Source organism: Corylus avellana, chromosome ca1, assembly GCF_901000735.1.
Source record: "Corylus avellana chromosome ca1, CavTom2PMs-1.0".
Taxonomy (NCBI): domain Eukaryota; kingdom Viridiplantae; phylum Streptophyta; class Magnoliopsida; order Fagales; family Betulaceae; genus Corylus; species Corylus avellana.
The window spans coordinates 41,070,432-41,090,886 of NC_081541.1; the positions used below are offsets into that span (position 1 = coordinate 41,070,432).

General features: G+C 36.9%; 2 protein-coding genes and 1 pseudogene across 3 annotated transcripts in view; 2 read left to right on the top strand and 1 right to left on the bottom strand.

The window, feature by feature from the left end:
* The window catches only part of LOC132176528 (uncharacterized), a 50,880-nt gene that overhangs the window by 2,076 nt on the left and 28,349 nt on the right, over nucleotides 1-20,455 (bottom strand). The window lies entirely within an intron of this gene.
* Nucleotides 11-3,204, top strand: LOC132191126 (transcription termination factor MTERF15, mitochondrial-like; annotated as a pseudogene).
* Nucleotides 14,952-18,776, top strand: LOC132166617 (transcription termination factor MTERF9, chloroplastic-like). The gene is made up of 2 exons (XM_059577466.1): nucleotides 14,952-16,295; nucleotides 18,389-18,776. Exon 1 carries the CDS (start codon nucleotides 15,097-15,099, stop codon nucleotides 16,282-16,284), a length of 1,188 nt encoding a protein of 395 aa, XP_059433449.1. The 5' UTR covers nucleotides 14,952-15,096; the 3' UTR covers nucleotides 16,285-16,295; nucleotides 18,389-18,776.

Consider the following 20,455-nt stretch of genomic DNA (forward strand, 5'->3'; position numbering starts at 1 on the left):
TCCAGTTGAAGCTGTCTCAGTAAAACTTTTGGTGAGTCAAGTTATGTTTGGTTTTCTCTGTTCAAGACAGCTAGTACAACTCAAATACAGGAGGACCCAATTGGGTTTTCTTCAGCAAAATGGCTTCTTTATTGTCAAATCGTTTACATCAGTAGTTAGCTTACCTGAATCTAGTCAAAAACCAGAAGAAGAGGAAAAACATTCTTTTGCAGTGTCTTACCTCATCAACTCTTGTGGGTTGTCCACAAAATCTGCTATTTTAAAATCCCGGAGGCTAATATTTCAGAGCCCAGAAAGACCAGACTCGGTGCTGAATCTTTTCAAAGAGAATGGAATCAGCAATGACCAGATCTCCAAAATCGTTAGGAAGTATCCACTGATTATTTTATCTGATCCTGAGAAGACCCTTCTGCCCAAGATTGAGTTTTTGCGTTCCATAGGGGTTTCGAGCTCTGACCTCATTCATCTCTTCATACCCATTTCTGTTCAGATGCAACTTAAGGAAACGTGTTATCCCCTGCTATGATTTCCTCAAGAGTGTGCTTCTTGTTGACGAGAAAGTGCTGACAACTTTCAAGCGCGCACCACGGGCTTGTCTAAATGATGTAACGAATACTATTGCTCGTAACATTGCACTTTTGAGACAACTTGGAGCGCCTTCATCTACAATATCTTTCCTGGTAACTAATTATCCCTCTGCAGCTTTTATTAAGCATACTAGGCTTGTTGAGGCTGTCCACCAGGCTATGGAAATGGGATTCGATCCCTCGAAAACGGTGTTTGTCCTGGCAATCCAGGTGTTATTGAAGATGAAGAAACCAAAGTTGGAATCAAGATTTGAGCTTTATAAGAGGTGAGGTTGGTCAAAGGACATGGCCCTCGCAGCATTTAAAAGGTTTCCAAATTGTATGCAATCTTCAGAAGAGAAGATCACAAAAACAATGGATTTCCTTGTGAACAAAATTGGTTGGCCATCAGCAAATATTGCTACATATTCTTCTGTTATAAATTTAAGCTTGAAAAAGAGAATTATCCCTCGGTGCTCGGTTGTTCAAATTTTGCTAGCCAAGGGTTTGGTCAAGAATAACTTGGCCTTGGGGACTTTCTTGAAACCAACTGAGAGGGAGTTTTTGGAGCTGTTTGTGATCAGATTTCAGGATGATGTTCCTGAATTATTGAATGCATATCAGGATAAGATGTCTTCTGGATGTCGGATTTCAGTCTGAGAAGGTATGTGGGATAGAAAACTTGTAACATTTTGACTCCCAATTTGATTTGTGTCTTAGTTGGCAGTATAGCATTTTCAGTTTATTGGGTATTGTCTGGGCGAAAAGTAAGTTATTGGGCATTGGACTTGTATTATCTTGCTCTGTTTTACATGGAAAATGTGATGTCCAAGTCAAAAATATCAAATATTATGCTGTGACATAGTTTTTAGATTCCAAACAAAATCCTAACTCACATTTCGCCACTTGTGTTTGAATTCCCCCTTCCCAACCACCCCTGAAAAAAGAAAAATGACCCTGAAATACAGGCAATGACTGATTCTTATGGCTTTTGTTTTTGCTCAGCCTATTTTTTAGTGTTATGGAACATCCTGGCTTGACACCAAGACGATTGTATCATGATTGTCTATTTCTCAATGCGCTTAATGTGATTGGTTCTGTGTGTGCTTATGGCATAAGGCACTTTATAACCTGTGAATTTGCTATCTAGTTGACCTACATTAGGCCTATTATGATATTTTAATTAAATGGAGTCTTTGGACAGTTTTGAGTTATCTTGACAAGATCATCCTCCAAGCATATAGAGAAATAGGTTGCATTGTTGAACTGAGAACTTCTGTATATGGATTGTGTTTTCTCCTTTATCATTTTACATGCGAACTCATAATATGTGGCCAGCAATCCATTGGTATTTATTTGTTGTCTTTGGGTGTTGTGGTGTCATCTCAATGGTTATGCATTCTGTGGATGTGACGATGTGTGATGCTTAAAATTTTCTACTGCAGTCACAGGCTCATCTGCAAAGAGTAGTGGTGTTATGATGTTGTGGATTAGATTCCGAAGAAAGCAATTAGGTCGTTAATTCAGTTGGGTTATATAATGTGCAAAAATTGTAGAGCTGGTTATATATGAGCAAATTGAAACAAAGAATCATATACTAGCAACTAAGTAATAATTAAGACAGAAAGTAGGAAACTACTCCATTGGACTTGGTGAATTCTGATTCTACTTTGACCCAAGGGTTTCCCGTTGTCCTTAGCTGACCTTCCAAAAGCATCAATGAATGGACATGAAACATTACCTACTAGCAATTCAGGCAGGTAATTACTAATCCCATGAGTTCGGCCTAGATTACCACTAGCTTTAATTAGCGAGATTCCTCATGTACTGTAAATGCCAAAACATCCTTGAAGCTTAAGTTGATTCATAAGTAGAGTCTAGAATTCAATCGTGTTTCTCACATGTCCACTTTAAATGCAAAAACATCTTTCCAGTAGATGTTGTTATGTATGCTTTTGCTGCACAGTAGGTATATTTCATTTTATTCATTCAAATATAATACCGGTAGCTCATCTCATGGTTGGAGAAGATGAGTTTTGTGATTGTGCAAAAAACTTGTGGAAGTATTTCTTGGACCGAACCATTGTTTCATTTAGTGGAAATTTTGTAGGTTTTACTTTTCTCCATGTGGGTTTGACCTTTCATAAATTTCTGAAAACTCATCAAAATGGCTATTTAATATGGAGTTTTTAGTATGTGTTTGATATTTTTCTGTTCTGCACTGCTTCAATTTCAGCCTCTAGTTTTCGTTCTTGATTATGAAGTCATTGTGCATAAATGTGTGTGAAAGTGCTGGAGTTGGCTGGAAATGCAGCTCGTGACAACAAGAACTGCTGGCTGTGAGGAACGATGAAGACCTTGGGAAGTTACCGTTGCTCATGGTGTTGTCTTTCCCAATATCAACCCTGTTCCCTTGCCCAAGAAGACGGCGAAAAAAGCTGCCAAAGAGCCCTAGTCTCCATCCTGGGCCACCAAGTCTCTAAAGAAGCCTTAGCTTTCTCTAGTCAATCGAGTTGCTTCTTTTTCATTTTTATGTAATCTGGGAGTAGGATGGGAAAATTGATGAATTTGAAAGATCTTGTGACCTCTTTGTTAGAATTTTCTCTGAAATTAATGGATGAAACCACTTGTTTCATTACATGAATTTAGTGATTAATAGCAGTAGATGTTTCTTTATAGGTTATTATAATTGAATGAAATTATAAGAAATGTTTGTTGATTCTCTGTAACAGCAAAACGCTGGAAAATGTTTTTAGTTGAAATCATTTTTTTGAAAGGTAATTTTACTCAAAACATTTTCTAAGGAAAAACATTTTACGAGGAAATAAACGGTGTCTCACACAAATGCAGGTAACTATACCATTGAATTATGTGAATTCTGATGCTACATTGAGCCAAGGGTTTCTTGGTATGTAGTTGTGTGTTATTGCATGTATTTGTCAATGGATTCATGAATTCATTTTTTTTTTTCCTTGTAATGATGAGTTTAGTGTGAAATACAACTGTATTTAATCAGCAGAATCCCTCCTAAACTGGAAATGCCAAAAACATCCTTGAAGTTATGAGTGGATTCATAAGTAATCTAGAATTCAATTGTTCCTCTCATATGTCAACATTTTCAGAGCACTAACAACACCTTTGGTTTTATTTTTTATTTTTTTTGAAAAAAAAAATTTAGATTATCAAACTATTTTTTATTTTCTATTCATATAATCGTTTTGCGTAGTTTATTCTTTGTTGCTGCTCGAGGTTGTTGGAAATCTATGCCTACTAGAATTTGTTGCCAGAAGTCACCAGCCATCGCCTCCCGCTCGATTTGCCGTCAAAGATCATAGAAATCCGCCATCAGATTTTGTTGGAAGTTGCCATAAGTCACATGCCGTTTTTGGTTGCCGTTGAAGGTCATTAGTTGTTGCTTGCCGTCGAAGGTCATTGGTTGTTGCCTGCCGTCGCTGATTTTCCGTACAAGCCAAACATCAAAAACATTTTTCAAGGTAAATCATTTTCCCATGATCTTTTCTTTTTTTCTTTTCTTTTCTTTTTTTTTTTTTTTTTTAAAAAATACACATATTATCAGACTTCCACTTTATTGCCAACATTCTCTTTACTATCAATTATGCACCATCTTTCAAATATATCATATTTATTAGTTTTATTTGACCTCTCCAACATTCCATAACATCATGTTCTGTGTTTGCAATCAAAATTAAGATGTAGCAAACCAAAATCAGTTGAAATTTATAGTTGAACAAGGGAAACTCGCTTCTAAAGGCTAAAGCTATTGAATTTTCTGCCATAGGCATACAGAACAAAATGGTATCACTAAAAGGACAATAATACCCAAATTAAGTCTTCAACTCTTACAATTAAGCAAGGGCGAAAAGAGTCCTTCGCAGGCCAAACAAAAGTGGTTTACTTTGGTGTTGGTTTCCGTCGTCGAGCAACATATTTCCAGTACAAATAAAGCATTTTTTTGCATATTATTTATTGATGGAGCTCAAGCGCCCCTCAGATTAGAAGCGCATGAAGAGTTCAGAGTCTTCACTCTTTACAGGGCAGTGTTCTCTGAAGGATTAAATCAAACAGTTAGAGGAGCATAGTTGAAGCTGTCTCAGTAAAACTTTTGGTGAGTCAAGTTATGTTTCGTTTTCTCTGTTCAAGACCGCCACTACCACTCAAACACAGGAGAACCCATTTGGGTTTTCTTCAGCAAAATGGTTTCTTTATTGTCAAATCGTTTACATCAGTAAGCAGTTTACCTGAATCTAATAAAAAACCAGAAGAAGAGGAAAAACATTCTTTTGCAGTGTCTTACCTCATAAACTCTTGTGGGTTGCCCGCAAAATTTGCAATTTTAGCCTCCCAGAGGGTACTATTTCAGAGCCCAGAGAGACCAGACTCAGTGCTGAATCTTTTCAAGGAGAATGGATTCAGCAATGACCAGATCTCCCACATCGTTAGGAAGCATCCCCCGGTTCTTTTATCTGATCCTGAGAAGACCCTTTTGCCCAAGATTGAGCTTTTGCGTTCCATAGGGGTTTCTAGCTCTGAACTCATTACCATCCTCTCGTCAAACCCATTTCTGTTCAAAAGCAACTTAAAGAAACGTCTTATCCCCTTCTATGATTTCCTCAAGAGTGTACTTCTTGTCGACGAGAAAGTCCTGAAAACCTTCAAGCGCTCACCACGGTCTTTTCTATGTGATGAAACGAATACTATGGCTCCTAACATTGCACTTTTGAGACAACTTGGAGCGCCTCCATCTACAATCTCTTTCCTGGTAACTAATTATCCCTCTTCCGCTTTTATTAAGCATACTAAGTTTGTTGAGGCTGTCCACCAGGTTATGGAAATGGGATTCGATCCAATGAAAACGGCGTTTGTCGAGGCAATCCAGGTGTTATTGAAGATGAGTAAACCAAAGCTGGAATCAAAATTGGAGCTTTATAGGAGGTGGGGTTGGTAGGACATGGCCCTCGCAGCATTTAAAAGGTTTCCAAGTTGTATGCTATCTTCAGAAGAGAAGATGACGAAAACAATGGATTTCGTTGTGACAAAAGTTGGTTGGCCACCAAAACATATTGCTACAAATCCTGTAGTTATAAAATTAAGCTTGGAAAAGAGAATTATCCCTCGGTGGTCGGTTGTTCAAATTTTGCTAGCCAAGGGTTTGGTCAAGAATAACTTGGCCTTGGGGACTTTCTTGAAACCGACTGAGAGGAAGTTTTTGGAGCTGTTTGTGATCAGGTTTCAGGATGATGTTCCTGAATTATTGAATGTATATCAGGGTAAGATGTCTTCTGGATGTAGGATTTCAGTCTGAGAACTGAGAAGGTATGTGGGATGGAGGACTTGTAACATTTTGACTTCCAATTTGATTTTTGTCATTGTTGGCAGTTATAGCATTTTCAATTTATTGGGTATTGTCTGGCCAAAAAGTTAGTTATTGGGCATTGGATTTGTATTATCTTGCTCTGTTTTGACATGGACAATGTGATGTCCAAATCAAAAATACCGATTAGTATGCTATGACATAGTTTTAGATTCCAATCATCAAAATCCTTGCTCACATATCGCCACTTGTGTTTGAATTCTCCCTTCCCAACCACCCCTGAAATACAGGCAATGACTGATTTTTATGACTTTATATATATATATATATATATATATATATTTCGTGCAGCCTATTTTTCAGTGTTAGGGAACATCCTAGATTGACACCAAGACGATTGTATCATGAGAATGTGTATTTCTCAATGTGATTAATTAATGTCATTGGTCTGTGTTTTTTGATGGTTCATGTGCTTTTTTGAATCTCTTTGATGTATAGAGACTACGATGATCAATCTACTGTGAGTAGTTCATGAGTCACAAGAGGCATGACACGCTGTTCATTGACTTTCTTTTTGGGAATATGTTTTTCTTATGGTAGACTATGTTATCAATCTACTGTGTTCTGCTCCAAAGGGACTATGGACTTACATCTGACACCATGAAAACACATGGAAAACCTAATTGATTAGGTCAGCTAGGGGGGCAGGTGGTATTACTGTGAACCGGCTTGTAAACTAGTAAGTGTATTCCCTTGTTGAATAGACAAAATCAAGGGTGTTGTCCAAAACAATGTGGAACAGATTGAGTAACAAAGCTGTGGATGCTAACAAGTCTGAGTAGACGAGGCTGATGGACTTGTGTTGTTGATAATCCCTTTTTTATTTGCTGCTTAGTTCCTTCTTTCTCTTGTTTTACAATGAAACCATGCCCAAATGTACTTTGAAGTTGGCCAATGTCTGGTTTTCGATGGATTCCTTTTTCTCCTTTTTATTTTTCCATTTAAATCAAATAGGTTTGTTGAAATTTGATATATGGTTGTTCTTTCATTGTTAATATCACTCTCTCTTTTGCTTTTGTCTGTTTGAAATTTGAAGTTCCAAACAGTAGAGAGCATATATGAACTGTAAATATCACTCTCTTTTGCTTTTTTCTAAGGAAAGATGATACCAGTTTCAATTTTCAATGTAAAAAGAACAAAGATCAATATGTATAGCTTCCAGACAACACTGCCTAATATATCGCTGGTGTCAAGGTTTCCCTATTCCATTAATTTATGTCTGTTTGTTTTGCCCTTCTCAGATTGTTTGACTCATTGACTTGCAATTATGCATGCTTTAGAACTTGGTATTGTTTCTACATATCAAAAAAAAAAAAAAAGAACTTGGTATTGTTTCTATTTCTATTTTTTTTTTCTTTCTATTTCTTTCCTATCAGTATTCTGCTGATATGCTCGAGTACCACAAACTCTCTTTGTCTCTATGGTTAAACTTTGTTTTAGTTTTTCCTTGCTATAGCTGTCAGATCTGTGATTTTTCTTACTAAGATGTGGGTTGTCTTGCTCACTCGGCTAACGTTTTTTGGTTCGAAAATTCGTGGGTGTATTATAGTTTGGTAGTTGATGTTTGTGTTTATTGCCCTAGATGTATGTTTGGTTTCCTGGAAATGTAGGACAGAAAATGCTCTGGTTTTTTATCTGATCTGCACCTGTTGGATTGATGGGTCATGGGTGTATAGGACAGTTTGTTTGCTGCTTCTTCCCCACGCCAGCTCTCTCGGCCATCCCACCACCCAACTCGTCCTTCATTCCCGAATCCCAAATTCCCATCTCTCTCTCTCTCTCTCTCTCTCTCTCTCACACACACACACACACACACACACCATACATACAAATTCCTTCAACCACTTCGTCACCCACACGCATGCATACATACAAATTCCTTCTACCACTTCGTGCTATACAAAGTAAAATCTGATAAAACCGTCACCTTTCCTTTCCTTTTATCTAAAAAATCACTCTCCAACCTCTCATCTACTTCCTCTCGTTAGACTACATGACTCATCTAAGCCTGCTAAGCTGCCAGCTCCTCTCAACCTCACTGATCATGCAGACACCTCATCCTCACCAGCTTTGAAAGCAAAGCCTCATCAAGGCAATGATCATGTCGTAGCTGAAGATTCCCATGATTCAACATATCCTGCATTAACAACAGTCAATGATGCTGCCTATTAAAGTTTGTATGAACGGTTTAGACACAAAAGATGGAGGCTATTATATTATTCAACTTATGTTAACCTAATACAAACATCCTATTATATAGGATTAGGAAAATACCATAAAGACTAAACTACCCCAAAACCCTAATGACTCAAACCCTAACACTTCTAACACTCCCCCTCAAGCTAGAGCATATATATCATATGAATCCAGCTTGAAAGATACAAGCAAACAAAAAACAACTAGAAAAACATTCTCTTAACACTCTCCCTCAAGCTGAAACATATATATCATATAAGTCCAGCTTGGAACAAATAAGCTCTAACTTCTTCCGACACATGGGTTTTGTAAATATATCAGCTAGTTAATCTCCAGACTTCACGAATGGTGTAGATATATCTCCGCTGAGTATCTTATCTCGAACAAAATGATAATTGACCTCAATATGATGCTTGGTTCTTTCATGAAAAATAGAGTTGGACGCAATATGTGTAGCAACTTGATGTATAGCAACTTGATTATCATAAAATAAAGAGATAGGAGTAGGAGCAACGAACCTGATCTTCTAAAGGAAATGTTGTAACCACATCAATTCACTAATAGTATTAGACATTGCCCTATATTCTGCTTCAGCACCGGATCGTGCCAGCACTGTCTGTTTTTTGCTTTTCCAAGTCACCAAATTACCACCCAAGAATATACAATATCCTGTGGTAGATCGCCTCTCTGAGGGAGAACCTGCGCAATCTGCATCAGTAAACCCTTCTACCCAAAGGTGTCCATTCGGTCTAAACAAGATCCCAAGGCGATGAGCTCTTTTCAAATATTGAACAATACGAGTAACAGCTTCCCAATGTAAAACCCTAGGAGCCTCCAAAAACTGACTAACAATACTCACTACATATGAGATGTCTGGCCTAGTGATACTAAGGTAATTCAACTTTCCACCTTTTGATTTTGGACCCTTTCTGCTCAAGGCTTCCCTTTCCTTCTGCAACCTTGCTAAGCCGAAGGCTGCTATGAGGGTAGATGGCTTGAATATGGTTACAATAATCCTTATCTCCTCCTTCAGTCCACTAATAAAACTACTAACCTTAAAATCCTCATCTATCCCTTGTATTTTGCTGGACAGGACTTCTAATTGGGACTGGTACTCCTCAACTGACCCTATTTGCCTTAGCTTGGTGAAGGTTGCCACTAGATCCTTAAACAAGGACGAGCCAAACCTCACAGTCAGAGCTCGGGTGAACTCTTCCCAAGATTTCAACGCTCTAGACTCCGCCATCCATTGATACCACAGTAAGGCTCTTCCCTCCATGTAAAATGAAGATATAGTAATCCTTTGTTGGGCTGGAATTTGGTGAAACTCAAAGAACTGTTGCGCTTGAAGGATCAAACCCGTGGGGTTGTCCCCATTGAACCTAGGAATATCCAACTTAAGGGAACGCCTTGGAATACCTTCTTCAAAATTGTGATTCTCCCATCTAGTGTGGTGCTGCCCTTGCTGATTTGGAAGACCCTTCGCCATCTTTTTCCCCTTTAGACAAAGATTCATAGCTAGCGACTAGGTTGCCGAGTTGTTGAGTAATTTCTGTAAACATTTTATGGTGAAATCCACCTGGATATTCCCAGGTCCCCATTGAACCTGGGAATATCCAGCTTAAGGGAATGCCTTGGAATACCGTCTTCAAAATTGTGATTCTCCCATCTAGTGTGGTGCTGCCCTTGCTGATTTGGAAGACCCTTCGCCATCTTTTTCCCTTCTAGACAAAGATTCATAGCTAGCGACTAGGTTGCCGAGTTGTTGAGTAATTTCTGTAAACATTTTCTGGTGAACTTCTTGTGTCTCCTGATATGTAGCTTGTTGAGCCTTAAGTTGATTTAAGGTCTCAAAGAATTGGTTCATCCTTGTACCTTCTGCCATCCGAGGATCGGAGGCTCTAATACCAAATTGTAATGGGTGGTTTGTAAAGGAAATGAAATTGAACAGGTAGACCACTTCGAGGGGGTTTTGTCCTCCACACTTTGCTTTTGGCTTCAAATTGGATGCTCTACTCATTCACCAAGGCAATTAAATAAGAGTTACAATAACTGACCCATTACACCACTGTAGTAACTGACCCAATAATAACGGACCTGTTACAATACTGAATTATTACAATTAAAACATAAACATAACTGGCAGTAGTCCAAAGGGCACATTTATTTAATAAGCACCTTAACAGTCATAACACAACCAAGTAACTGATGAAGGACACGTGGATCTCTTGAAAGACACGTAACAATTCATGCCGGAACAGAGCTGTATTAGTCGCTCCATACTGCCTCAGGGCACCGCCGTGGCCATACGTGGGTCATTTTCTGCTTCTCCGCCTCTGATAAGTGCTAAAATATTCATATTTTAGCCATTTAATTTGCATTTGTCAATTTCTTAGTTTTGTTATTTTTGTGCTATTTTATTTGATTTTTGTATTTGCTGTGTTTTTATAGGTTTTTGAGGAAAATGATGCAATTCTGGAAAATTCGAACTTAAAGCGCAATTTTGAGAAAAAGCTAGAAGTCTTGGATCAAAAGTAAGCATTCAGGTGCAGTGCGCTTGAGCGCACTACACCTAGGCTCAAATGCATTAGCGCTCGAGCACCCAAGTCAAGGAGCGAGCGCAGGTGTGCACTCATGCGCACAAGAAGAATGCTCTAGCGCATCTGCGCTTGAGCTCAGCAGGAGAATGATCGATTGTAGCCTTACGCTCGAGCGCATTCGTGCCATCTCACATGGCAGCTTGCAGAAATAGTCTTTTTTCAACCCAAACTAGGTTTTCCTAGTCCTAATTGGATTAGGAATTAAAACCTACAATTTCTAGGGTTTCTAGAGGCTTCTAGGGTTCCTCTAATCTCTATAAATATGCCTATAAACATATAATTTTGAGGGGACAAGCTCTAGGAGAAGAATTAAAGGCTCTTCAAGGAATCGTTTTTTCGGGTTTATTCTTTTTCTTCTTATTTTATTATGAGTATGATTAGCATCCAATTTATGTGTAACTAAATCCTTTAGTATGGTTAGATTAAAGCCCTAATCGTGTCTCTTTAATATTTCAATATTGGCGTTTTTGTGATAATCATATTGTGATGCTTAACTTGATTATTCCCTACTTTATTGAATTCATCATATGAATATGCTTGGCCAATATATGCATGTGGTATAGATTAGTTATTTAAGTCAATTTGGATGACCGGGTCCTAGGCTTAACAGAGTGACAAAAGATATTTTTGCGGGTTCTTAGGGTAATCAACATGGGAAACCGGGAGTATACACCCATGCCCTAGGCTCCATGTGTTTGTTGATTTTCATTGATTTATGCTTTCTTATAGAACAACTTAGTAAACACCCATGCTAAATCCTCTGAGAAAGAAAAGAGTTAGAGAATATACTCATGCCTAATTCATTTCTTAGGGAGATCTATATCTTAAGGAATATACACCCATGTCCTTAAGTTGACAAACATTAAGAAATCTTGATATGATTGGAACATTGATATATTGTTATATTATTTGAGTATGATTAGTGGTGGATATCAAAACCCTACCTTTTATCTTTATTAAATCAAAATCAATCTTTTATCTTGTTTTATTTACGAAATTAATTTTAATAAAAATTTATCAATCCTCGTGGGAATGATCTCGTACTTGCACCTTATACTACTGTTTTGATTTTATGCACTTGCGAGTTAAAACGTACCAAATATTCGCCTATTAATTTTGGTGGGTATTTGGCTCAACAGCCTCTCTCTTTCTCTTGCCTCACTGTCTTCGTCCCTCTCACAGCTCTCTCTCTCTCTTCCTTCATTTTGATCACTCAATCTCACTCTGTTCGTCTGCTTGGGGTAGTGGAAAGTGGGTGGGTTTTGTAGGTTGGTTCGGGTTGGGTTCCAGTGGGGGTGGGTTTTGTGGGTTGGTTCTGTTGGGTTCCAATTTGGGTTCTGGCCAAACGTAGCCACCAAAATCTATGGTGTCACTGTCGAAGTGGGTTAGAAGGGGGTTAGAAGGAGATGTAATCATATGTGGTTAATCCTATTGTATTGTATTTTGGTGTTTTAAGTGAGGTGTCAAAATTTGATTGGATGCTATAAAAGAAGGTTTTAAGGCATGACCTGATAGTAAGGGCTCTCATCAAATAAATGTTAAGAGAAATAGAGAGAAAAGGAAAACTCATTTAAATACTATTTTAAATAAATGATATGCGAAACTGAGAAGAAACAAAGGAAAGAGAATCATTTTTTTTAACAAAATAAAGGTAAAGGAAACAAAAGTGTTATCCTAAGTGTAGGGTAGCATTTTTGTTTTCCTTTATTTAGGAAACGCCAAAATGGTTTTTTTTGGAAGTTTTACCTACATTTAAGGAAGGGAGTGAGAGTGCACTTACTGCGTACTAGAAAGCTGTTATACACACTTCCACTTTCTTACACTCATTTTCACACTTTCTTAAATGGCTTTTAAAAGTACCATTAAATTAAAATATGTTAGGAAAATTGATATATTAGGAGTCTTTTTAGTGAGCTTATAACATAGCATGTTGAGATAACATAACCCAAAAGCTTAAGCCTATGAATTTGAGCCCAACAGTACTCTATTAACCCCTCACACTTCTTAGATCTTTTCAATGTGGGACTTCTATCATTTTCACTCACACATATATACTCAACAATCCCCCCCTTATGTATGAGTTCATCATCACATTGCTACACTTCCCCTCAAAAGAAAACATTTTATCAATCTTATGAGCCATCTCCAAGATCACTTGTGGGTTTTGTCCACGCCACATACCTTTGTCCCTACTTCATGGACTTCTTTTTGTGCCTTGTGCCTTGAACCTTGTTGCTCCTTCTCTAGGGACTCATATTCATGCTCAGAGCTTGCATCTTTGTTCTAACTCATTTGCACTTTTTTTGTCTTTACTCCAAGAAGCTTTTATGTGTGCATGTGCCACTCCTCCTTACTGCACACCACTATCGGCTCGTTTACCACTTGTTAAGAAGATTGATATCTTAATGAGTCTTTTTAGTGAGTTCATAACATAGCATATTAAGATACCACACAACTCAAAAGCTTAAGCCTATAGATTTGAGCCCAATACTACTATATTAATCAATTACACTTCTTAGATCTTTTCAATGTGGGTTTTGTCGTTCTATTAGTAGCAATATATATTTATGAAATCAAATAATGATTCGTTCGGAATTTAATTGTGGTTTTAAAAGCCCGTCTAATAAAAATGAAAAATGATTGTGAAATGAGAGTGTGTATGCTTTTTTTTTTTTTTTTTTTTTTTTCAGTCAGTTAGAAATACACTGTGATTTCACAAAAAGAAAAAGAAAAAAAAAAGAAAAGCCTAACTTGGTGGTTGCTCATCTCGTGTATGGAGAAAAAGAGGTTTGTGATTATTTCAAAAAAAATAACAGACATACATGGAAGATTGTATCGAAAGCTGCTTTTATCTGATCTAGGTAATATTCTTCATTTGTTTTGACATAACATATTTTATTAATTTTTTTTTCTTATTTTTTCAATGTTTGGTAAGCTCGTAAATTGTGGTCAAATTGAAAACATTTTTGGTTGAATATTAGTAAAATGAGTTTCCTTTTTTAAAATAGTAAATTAATTTTCAAGTTTGAACTTCTCATTCTTATACGCATTTTCTCTGACAGTTCATTCTCTGCCACTGCCGGAGGTCGTTGGAAATCTCTACTTGTCAAAATTTGTTATTGGAAGTGGTAGGCCGCCGCCTCTTGCTAGAATTCGCCGTCAAAGGTCATAGGAATTTGCCATCAGATTTTATTGGAAGTTGCCAGAAATTTTTTAGCCACCATTAGAGGTCATCAGTTGTTGCTTGAGGTCACTAATTTTCCGTACTAACCCACGGTGAAAGCATTTTTCAACTAAAAATATTTTACCTCAGTACAAACAGCACACAAATTTCAATATAAATGTACAATGATGAAATTGCAACTACAAACAAAAGTCGATTGGCCATAGCAAAACATATGTCTTTGGAGGTTCATTTAGGGTATATTTAAAATTACGATTTTAAAAAGTACGATTAAAAATAGTGATTTTAAAATGTGTAATTTTAAAACATGATTTTTAAAAAGAAGTTAAAGCGTTTGAAAAAATCGCAGTTTAGTTTTTAAAATCACAATTTTAGCCATTAAAAACAACAACTCCTTATCTGCGATTTGGAAGAATTATAATTTTTAACGTTTTAAAATCACAATTTTTTAAAATTGCAATGCCAAATAATCAATTTTCTCAAATTTTATTCAAAATCATACATTTTATTTAGGGAAAATGTATAACAAATCCCTGAGTCAACTCTTCAAAATTTTAATATCCTTGAGTTTTTTTTTTCTCGAAAATTTAGTCTCTGGATCAATTGAAATGACAATAAAATCCTTGCCGTTAAAATTGTTTAACAGACGTTAAAGAAATTCAAAACGCACCGTTTTACTCCATTAAAATATTAAATTTTTTTATTAATTTAATTTAAAAAATTAAATCTAAAAAAAATTAAGGCGCCACCCCATAGGGGTTGGGTGCGCCACCCCTGGCCACCCTTAATTTTTTTTTTAGATTTAATTTTTTAATAGAGTAAAACGGTGCATTTTGAATATTTTTAATGTCTGTTAAAAAATTTTAACAGCAAAGATTTTATTGTCAATTCAATTGATTCAAAGACTAAATTTTTGAAAAAAAAAAAAAAAAAAAGGTATTAAAATTTTGAAGAGTTGAAATCATGGATTTGTGCTACATTTTTCCAATTTATTTATAAAATGGCAACGGAAACGCACCTCGAAATGCGACTGGTTTCCCTCAGATTAGAAGCGCATGAAAAGTTCAAAGTCTGAAAGTCATCGGAGGGCAGTTTTCTCTGAAGGAATTACAGGAGCCCAGTTGAAGCTGTCGGAGGAAAACTTTTGGTAAGTCAGTTATGCTTGGTTTTCTCTGTTCAAGACAGCTACTACCACTCAAACACCGGAGGACCCATTTGGGATTTCTTCAGCAAAATGGTTTCTTTATTGTCAAATCGTTTACATCCGTAGGCAGTTTACCTGAATCTAATCAAAAACCAGAAGAGGAGGAAAAACATTCTTTTGCAGTGTCTTATCTCATAAACTCTTGTGGGTTGTCCACAAAATCTGCTATTTTAAAATCCCGGAGGCTACTATTCCAGAGCCCAGAGAGACCAGACTCGGTGCTGAATCTTTTCAAAGAGAATGGATTCAACAATGCCCAGATCTCCAAAATCGTTAGGAAGCATCCCCAAATTCTTTTATCTGATCCTGAGAAGACCCTTTTGCCCAAGATTGAGTTTTTGCGTTCCATAGGGGTTTCGAGCTCTGACCTCATTACCATTATCTCTTTATACCCATTTCTGTTCAGATGCAACTTAAGGAAACGTGTTATCCCCTGCTATGATTTCCTCAAGAGTGTACTTCTTGTTGACGAGAAAGTCCTGACAACTTTCAAGCGCTCACCACGAGCTTTTCTAAGTAATGTAACGAAAACTATGGCTCCTAACATTGCACTTTTAAGACAACTTGGAGCGCCTCCATCTACAATCTCTTTCCTGGTAACTAATTATCCCTCTTCAGCGTTTACAAAGCATGCTAAGTTTGCTGAGGTTGTTCACCAGGTTATGGAAATGGGATTCGATCCCACGAAAACGGTGTTTGTCGAGGCAATCCAGGTGTTACTGAAGATGAGTAAACCAAAGCTGGAATCAAAATTGGAGCTTTATAGGAGGTGGGGTTGGTCAAAGGACATGGCCCTCGCAGCATTTAAAAGGTTTCCAAGTTGTATGCAATCTTCAGAAGAGAAGATGACGAAAACAATGGATTTCCTTGTGAACAAAGTTGGTTGGCCACCACAACATATTGCTACAAATCCTGTAGTTATAAAATTAAGCTTGGAAAAGAGAACTATACCTCGGTGTTCTGTTGTTCAAATTTTGCTAGCCAAGGGTTTGGTCAAGAATAACTTGGCCTTGGGGACTTTCTTGAAACCGACTGAGAGGAAGTTTTTGGAGCTGTTTGTGATCAGATTTCAGGACGATGTTCCTGAATTATTGAATGTATATCAGGGTAAGATGTCTTCTGGATGTAGGATTTCAGTCTGAGAACTGAGAAGGTATGTGGGATGGAAAACTTGTAACATTTTGACTTCCAATATGATTTTTGTCATTGTTTGCAGTTATAGCATTTTCAATTTATTGGGTATTGTCTGGCCAAAAAGTTAGTTATTGCGCATTGGATTTGTATTATCTTGCTCTGTTTTGACATGGACAATGTGATGTCCAAATCAAAAATACCGATTATTATGCTATGACATAGTTTTAGATTCCAATCAAAACCCTTGCTCACATATCGCCACTTGTGTTTGAATTCTCCCTTCCCAACCACCCCTGAAATACAGGCAATGACTGATTTTTATAACCTTTTTTTTTTTTTTTTTTTTTCGCGCATCCATTTTTCAGTGTTAGGGAACATCCTAGCTTGACCCCAAGACGATTGTATCGTGAGAATGTGTATTTCTCAATGTGATTAATTAATGTCATTGGTTCCGTGTTTTTTGATGGTTCATGTGCTTGTTCGAATCTCTTTGATGTATAGAGACTACAATGATCAATCTACTGTGAGTAGTTCATGAGTCACAAGAGACATGACACGCTGTTCATTGACTTTCTTTTTGAGAATATGTTTTTCTTATTGTAGTCTATGTTATCAATCTACTGTGTTCTGCTCCAAAGGGACTATGGACTTACATCTGACACCATGAAAACACATGGAAAACCCAATTGATTAGGTCAGCTAGGGGGCCAGGTGGTAGTACTGTGAACCGGCTTGTAAACTATTAAGTGTATTCCCTTGTTGATTAGACAAAATCAAGGGTGTTGTCCAAAACAATGTGGAACAGATTGAGTAACAAAGCTGTGGATGCTAACAAGTCTGAGTAGACGAGGCTGATGGACTTGTGTTGTTGATAATCCCTTTTTTATTTGCTGCTTAGTTCCTTCTTTCTCTTGTTTTACAATGAAACCATGCCCAAATGTACGTTTAAGTTGGCCAATGTCTGTTTTTCGATGGATTCCTTTTTATTTTTCCATTTAAATCAAATAGGTTTGTTAAAATTTGATATATGGTTGTTCTTTCATTGTTAATATCACTCTCTCTTTTGCTTTTGTCTGTTTGAAATTTGAAGTTCCAAACAGTAGAGAGAGCATATATGAACTGTAAATATCACTCTCTCTTTCGCTTTTTTCTAAGGAAAGATGATACCAGTTTCAATTTTCAATGCAAAAAGAACAAAGATCAATATGTATAGCTTCCAGACCACACTGCCTAATATATCTCTGGTGTCAAGGTTTCCCTATTCCATTAATTTATGTCTGTTTGTTTTGCCCTTCTCAGATTGTTTGAGTCATTGACTTGCAATTATGCATGCTTTAGAACTTGGTATTGTTTCTACATATCAAAAGAAAAAAGAACTTGGTATTGTTTCTATTTCTATTTTTTTTCTTTCTATTTCTTTCCTATCAGTATTCTGCTGATATGCTCGAGTACCGCACACTCTCTTTGTCTCTATGGTTAAACTTTGTTTTAGTTTTTCCTTGCTATAGCTCTCAGATCTGTGATTTTTCTTAATTAGATGTGGGTTGTCTTGCTCACTCGGCTAACATTTTGGTTTAAAAATTCGTGGGTGTATTATAGTTTGGTAGTTGATGTTTGTGTTTATTGCCCTAGATGTATGTTTGGTTTCCTGGAAATGTAGGACAGAAAATGCTCTGGTTTTTTATCTGATCTGCACCTGTTGGATTGATGGGTCATGGGTGTATAGGACAGTTTGTTTGCTTCTACTTTGAACTACTTCAAATTCTTGCATTGGTATCATAGTCTAAAGTTTGATTTTTGCAGGGTTTGAATCACGTGATGCTATAATTGAGCTTGTTTTTCTAACATAGGATTTTTAAGGGTTTATCGCAAGTCTTGAAACTTTGGTTTGTTTTACTTGTATTTAAACTTTTAAATATCGGATTTTTATGTGAATTTTTTTCTCCTCATGGTTCCAATGATTTCAAGCTGTAATTTAGTATTTTAGTTTGTTTGCTGATTTGGAGTTTTCTGGTTTTGGGCGAAATCAATAGTAGGATTATTGTAATTTGTGTATGCAAATTGATGTTTATATGTTTTCCAATTTGATCTGAGTGTGAACTTTCTGCTTAGCTGATCCACCATTCTCTTGAATCTAAAGCCATGACCAACTTCAGCTGCTGAGGGAGAAGGAAATGTCCCTTGTGAAAATTTGCAGGGGCAAGGATCTTTGTTAGAAAACTGTTGATGAAGTTTGGAGAAACTTGTGCTCATGGTTTCATATTTTCCAACAACAGGGGGTGAAACCGTGTGCTTTTTACTTACAAAATGGGCATTGCAAATTTGGGTCAACTTGTAAATTTGATCACCAGATGGGGACGATGAGATGGGATTTGCTAGGGGTGTCAAAAAAATACTTGGAAACCGGAATTGGGAAATCGGGGAACCAGTTTTGAAATCGGTTGGAAAAAACCGGTAACTGAGTACCCCATTTCGGTTTCGATTTTTGGCACCCGGTTATAACCGGGTAACTGGATACCAATATATATATATATATATATATATATGGCTTTTGTTTTTACTTTAGGTTTATATTTGTTTTTGAGTTTTGATTTAAGGTGTTTATATTTGTTTGTTTGTTTCAAAGCCCCTCGTTAGTCGTTACAGCCCTCTACCTCTCTGTCTCCTCTCGAGTTCTCCTTCTCTCTCTCTCTAACTTGTTCAATCTCTCTCTTAATGTCTCAGCTTTTGCGTTAAACAGAATGAAAGAAGAAATAAATAAGGATAAGAAAGAATGAATGAGATGGTGAAGACGCGTTAAGCAACATGGAAAACAAAAAATGGAGAAGATGAAAGCCATGAGCGTGATACAGGGGGTATAGAGAAAAGAAAAAGAAGAAGAAAAGAGGAGGATGTGGGGAGCAAAAATAAGCCCAAAATACAACATTTTTAAAAAAACCGGTTACTTGGTCCAGATAACCAGGTACAAACCGAAACCGGCTGATTATTGTATAACCGGTTAATCGGGAACCGGTTACCTGATTCCGGTTTTCCAAAATCAATAATCGAGGTATCCCGATTCTGGTTCCTGGTTTTAGCTAATAACTTGGAACTGGGACTGGGTTGACACCCCTAGGATTAGCACTACTATATAAATGCGTAGTATTCTTGGATGGCCCAGATTTTTTTAAAAAAATATTGGATAGCCTTTAGCATATAACATCGTGGTCCTATATTGAGAAGATGAGAATAAGCCCACAGTGAGTGATTTATAAAGTTAGTAGTGGGTGCTAAGTTCATATTGCCTAGTTAATAGGTGAAACTGAGTTTTATAATGAATTCTAAAGAAGCTTTAAATTGACTAGTCATTTTACGGTAATAGTGCAAATATGACTAGTACTTTCCCTGAGTCGTTACAGGTGGTATCAAAGCCACCTTGTAATGCTAGGTCGTGGTTTTAGAATACTACATGACGTGGCCCTGACAAGGACGGCATTAATTTAAGAGGGGAAGTTTGTAACACCCCAATCCCATATTGAGAAGATAAGAAGTAGCCCACATAGAGTGGGTGGTTGGGCTTTATAATGAATTATAGGGAAGCTCCAAATTGACTAATCTTTTTTTGTAATAGCATAGATGTGGCTAGTGTTTTTCTCTTGGTCGTTACAAGTGGTATCAGAGTCATCTAATAATGTCAAGCCGTGGTACTGGAACACTGCATGACGTGACCCTCACGAGGACATTAGGAATTTAAGAGGGGGAGTTTGTAACACCCTAGTCTCATATTGAAAAGATGAGAAGAAGCTCATTTAGAGTGGATGATAAAGATAGTCATAGGTGTTACGTCTCATATTGCCTAGTTATTAGGTGAAACTGGGCTTTATAATAAATTCTATGAAAGATCCAAATTAACTAGTTATTTTGGGGTAACTCAGATGTGGCTATCACATTTCCTTAGGTCGTTACATAGCATATTATTTCTCAACCACTTGTTTCATTACATGAATTTAGTGATTAATTCATGAGTTCATTTTTTTTTGGGTTTGATGAGTTTAGTCTAAAATACAACTGTATTTAATCAGCAAAATCCCTCCTATACTGTAAATGCCAAAAACATCCTTGAAGTTATGAGTGGATTCATAAGTAATCTATAATTCAATCGTTCTCTCACATGTCAACATTTTCATAGCACTAGCAACA